Here is a 3,772-nt window from a genome sequence, read left to right as displayed (position 1 = left end):
TGAGAAGCGGAGGTGCGCGCCCTCTCCGCCACTCCTTCAGGATCCCAGGGGTCCAATCGCCCCCAGGCCCCGCTTCCCAGCTACATGGGGGCGCGGGGAAGGAACCCCGGGTCCGGGAGTGGGGCAGCCAACCCTTCAGTGGGGCAGAGAGGGAGGCACTAAACGTATCCTTTTCGGGTACAGGGACAGGCCCGGGAAGGGGGACGGAGGCAAGCACAGGTGACAGAAAAACTTCTGGAAGGGTGGGGGCGCTCGAGGAGGCGGGACTTCCGGGCAGGTGGGCTGTCTTTCCAGCTGCCGGAGAGGGGCTTCCGGGAAGGAAAGTCAGGCCGCCTTCTACACTGGGCGCTCGGAAGGAAGGACTTCCGGTCCTAAAAGGCCCGTCGAAAGAAAGGTTAGAGGTGGAGGGAGTGCCTCTGCGGATGCGGGGAGCGTCGAAGCCCCAGAAAACGACCTAGTCGCTTCCCCTTCAATGCCCGGGACCTCAGAGCTGCCCTCTCTACAAACCTCTCCACTCTCCGGCCGCCGAGGCGGCCGCGGTGCCTTCAGGTCTCGCGAGAGTCCTCACCACACCTTCCCTCCCACCCGCTGAGCGCTTGCCGAGTCTATCGCGAGAGACACCCTCCCCTCCCGTCCAAAATCTGGTTTCCCTAGCTCACTTTGTCTCGCGAGATCTCCTGACACTGTTTTCCCGCGAGTCCAATTCGGTGAAAACTGCATCTAGGAGGTTTCCTAAGCCAGCCACACCCCTTCCCGCACCCAGCCTCCAAGTCCCGCCTTCGGCCCCGCCCTCCTCCCGGTCGCCTTTGCGCCGCGCGCCTGCGCCTGCGCCGGCTTCCAGCTGGAGCTGGACCCGAGAGCCGGAGGGGCGTGCGCGCGCGCCCTCGGCCCTGTTGCGCGCGCGGTGTCACCTTGGGCGCGAGTGGGGCCGCGCGCGCGCAGGACCCGGAGCCGGGGGCCCTTGAGCGGCGATGGCGGCGACGGCGAGTTCCGGGGCCGGCGGGATGGACGCGAAGCCCCGCACCTCCCCGAAGTCCGTCAAGTTCCTGTTTGGGGGCCTGGCCGGGTAAGCTCTGGCCCCAGGGATAGGACGGGAGGAGGAAGGGACGGGTGCAGGGAACCGGGTCTGTTGCAGAGCCGGCCCTGGGTCAGCGCGGCCCCCGGTGTATCGTGAGGCCCTTGAAGGGCCGCCAGGGCCTCTTTACCCCCTGCAGGGCCCCTACTGGTCAGCGTACTGGGTCATTGCTCGACTTTCCCGGGTTACGTGGAGTTCCAGGTCACTGCATGACTCCTGTCCCACTACGTGGAGCCCCAGGTCCTGAATGTCCACCTCCTCTCCCCGGGGTCGGACTGCATGTAGTTTCAGGTCACCGCTTGACCCCCCGCGGAGCTGCGTGGAGCACTTTCATTGCGGTCCCTGCTGGACTTTAAAGATCTATTGTTCTCGGTACAGGCAGAAGCTTACACACATACCCACTAGCCTCTGGGACGCTTAGCTAATCACGTGGAAGGCTTTGCACTTTGTGATCCCCTGTTGCCAGGTTCCAGTGGTCATTGGTAGGTCCGGGACACGTGGCCCTTGACTCCGCATCTGTCTTCCTCCAGGATGGGCGCCACGGTTTTTGTGCAACCCCTGGATCTGGTGAAGAACCGGATGCAGCTGAGTGGGGAAGGAGCCAAGACGCGAGAGTACAAAACCAGCTTCCACGCCCTCACCAGCATCCTGAGGGCAGAAGGGCTGCGGGGCATTTACACTGGGTAACGGGGCTACAGGAGACGGGGCAGGGTACGGGCCGGCGGCTCCTAGACCTTGGCCTGATGCACTGACCCCTTCTTTCCGCAGGCTGTCGGCTGGCCTGCTGCGCCAGGCCACCTACACCACTACCCGCCTCGGCATCTACACGGTGCTGTTTGAGCGCCTCACCGGGGCTGACGGTACACCCCCTGGCTTTCTGCTGAAGGCCCTGATTGGCATGACGGCCGGTGCGACTGGGGCCTTTGTGGGAACCCCGGCTGAGGTGGCTCTTATCCGCATGACCGCCGACGGCCGGTGAGTCCTAGCTTCATTCCCTGGACTCTAGCATCAGAGCACGGGTTTCTCATCCTGGGTCTGGAGCTGAACACTGACCTGTTCTGGTCTCCCTTTCTTTGCTCCTGGGGGGCAGGGTGGTCTATCCTGAGCTTGCCCCGCCTTCCCACCAGGCTTCCACCTGACCAGCGCCGGGGCTACAAAAACGTGTTTAATGCCCTGATTCGAATCGTGCGGGAGGAGGGCGTCCCCACGCTATGGAGGGTGAGTGAGGGGCNGTGGTCAACGCGGCCCAGCTTGCCTCCTACTCCCAGTCCAAGCAGTTCTTACTGGACTCAGGTGAGACCCAGAGCTGGGCCCTTGCCCCCTGGTCCGGGCCAGCTCCCAGCTGACTCACCCTGCTCCGCCTCCACCAGGCTACTTCTCCGACAACATCCTGTGCCACTTCTGCGCCAGCATGATCAGCGGCTTGGTCACCACTGCCGCCTCCATGCCCGTGGACATCGCCAAGACCCGGTGAGCGCGCGGGCCTGGGCCCGGAGGGGATGGGAGGGCCCGCCTCACGTGTCTCACGCCCCTACCTTCTCTCCTCCAGGATCCAGAACATGAGAATGATCGACGGGAAGCCGGAATACAAGAACGGGCTGGTGAGGAGGCTGGACAGGGGCTCGGGCTGGAGGAGGGTGGTGAGGGTAGTGGGTGGAAGGGACGTGGTCCTAGAAGCCGGGCCCTAGCCCCGCCTGTCTGCCCGTTCAGGACGTGCTGGTGAAGGTCATCCGCTACGAGGGCTTCTTCAGCCTGTGGAAGGGCTTTACGCCGTACTACGCCCGCCTGGGCCCCCACACCGTCCTCACCTTCATCTTCTTGGAGCAGATGAACAAGGCCTACAAGCGTCTCTTCCTCAGTGGCTGAGGCAGGCAAGGGGCCCGGAGCCAGTGTGCCAGGGCTCCCCTCCCCACTGCCCCCACGGTCCGCGCGCCCCGGGGGCCTGGACTCTGCCGCCCTGGGCCCCTCTATTTATTTTCCCTCCACGGTGTGGCCCTCTCCTCTGCGGTAAAGGACTTTGGTCTGTCTTGCCCCTGCGTCATCTCGCCCTCCCTGTGCTCATCCTCGTGACATGTCTGCCCCTGGCTGTGCCTTGGAGGGAGCTGGGACACTTGCTAAGGACTTCCGGTCTTCTCGCGGGTGTTAGTTTCAGGGCACGTAGGACAGCAGAGGACTCGCCTTCTCGGTGGGTAAACCAAGGCAGAGCTGAGGGGACAGGAGACGGCAGAAGCTGTGGGGACGATCACACAAGGTCGCGGTGGGAGGACGTGATGAATAAATTGGATTGATGACACCGCCCCCAGATCTGGATAGTTGTGGGGGGAGGGGAGGAAGGAGTGGAGGTCCGCGGAGAACAGGGACCCGGAGTTTCCCAGGAAAGGCGTTAAAGGAAGAAGCACCTGCTGGTTTTATGCAAACGCTGTGTAAATCAGTGTTGTCGCACCAGGTAAGGAAAACCCAAACCCGGGTCCTGTCAGCTATAGAAGGAGCCCGAGGACCTCAAGACGCGTGGGTCACCTCCCGTGATCCCAAGGAAAGCCTGCGGGCTCCGCCGCCTTTCTGCAGCCCAGAGAGGAGGGAATGAGGAGGCAGTGGGGAAAGCTGGCCTGTGGGCAGGGGGCGCTTGAAAGAAAGAGGCAGGGCCTAGGACCCCCAAAGCCTGGAGGCTGGAGGAAATGGGGGTGGGGGTGTTGATCT

General features: G+C 63.5%; 1 protein-coding gene across 1 annotated transcript; it reads left to right on the top strand.

Moving 5' to 3' along the window:
- The first annotated feature begins 820 nt into the window (after positions 1-820).
- On the top strand, positions 821-3,373 carry SLC25A11 (solute carrier family 25 member 11). The gene is given in 8 exon segments (XM_077746823.1): positions 821-1,066; positions 1,606-1,758; positions 1,844-2,050; positions 2,203-2,297; positions 2,300-2,368; positions 2,446-2,545; positions 2,625-2,676; positions 2,786-3,373. Coding segments are annotated over 8 exon segments (927 nt in total). The 5' UTR covers positions 821-971; the 3' UTR covers positions 2,942-3,373.
- Positions 3,374-3,772: the final 399 nt, after the last annotated feature.

Source organism: Crocuta crocuta, unplaced genomic scaffold (genome assembly GCF_008692635.1).
Source record: "Crocuta crocuta isolate KB4526 unplaced genomic scaffold, BGI_CrCroc_1.0 scaffold139, whole genome shotgun sequence".
In the NCBI taxonomy this organism is placed as follows: Eukaryota; Metazoa; Chordata; class Mammalia; order Carnivora; family Hyaenidae; genus Crocuta; species Crocuta crocuta.
The sequence above is the reverse complement of the archived record's forward strand: the minus strand, read 5'-3'. Positions and strand labels throughout refer to the sequence as shown.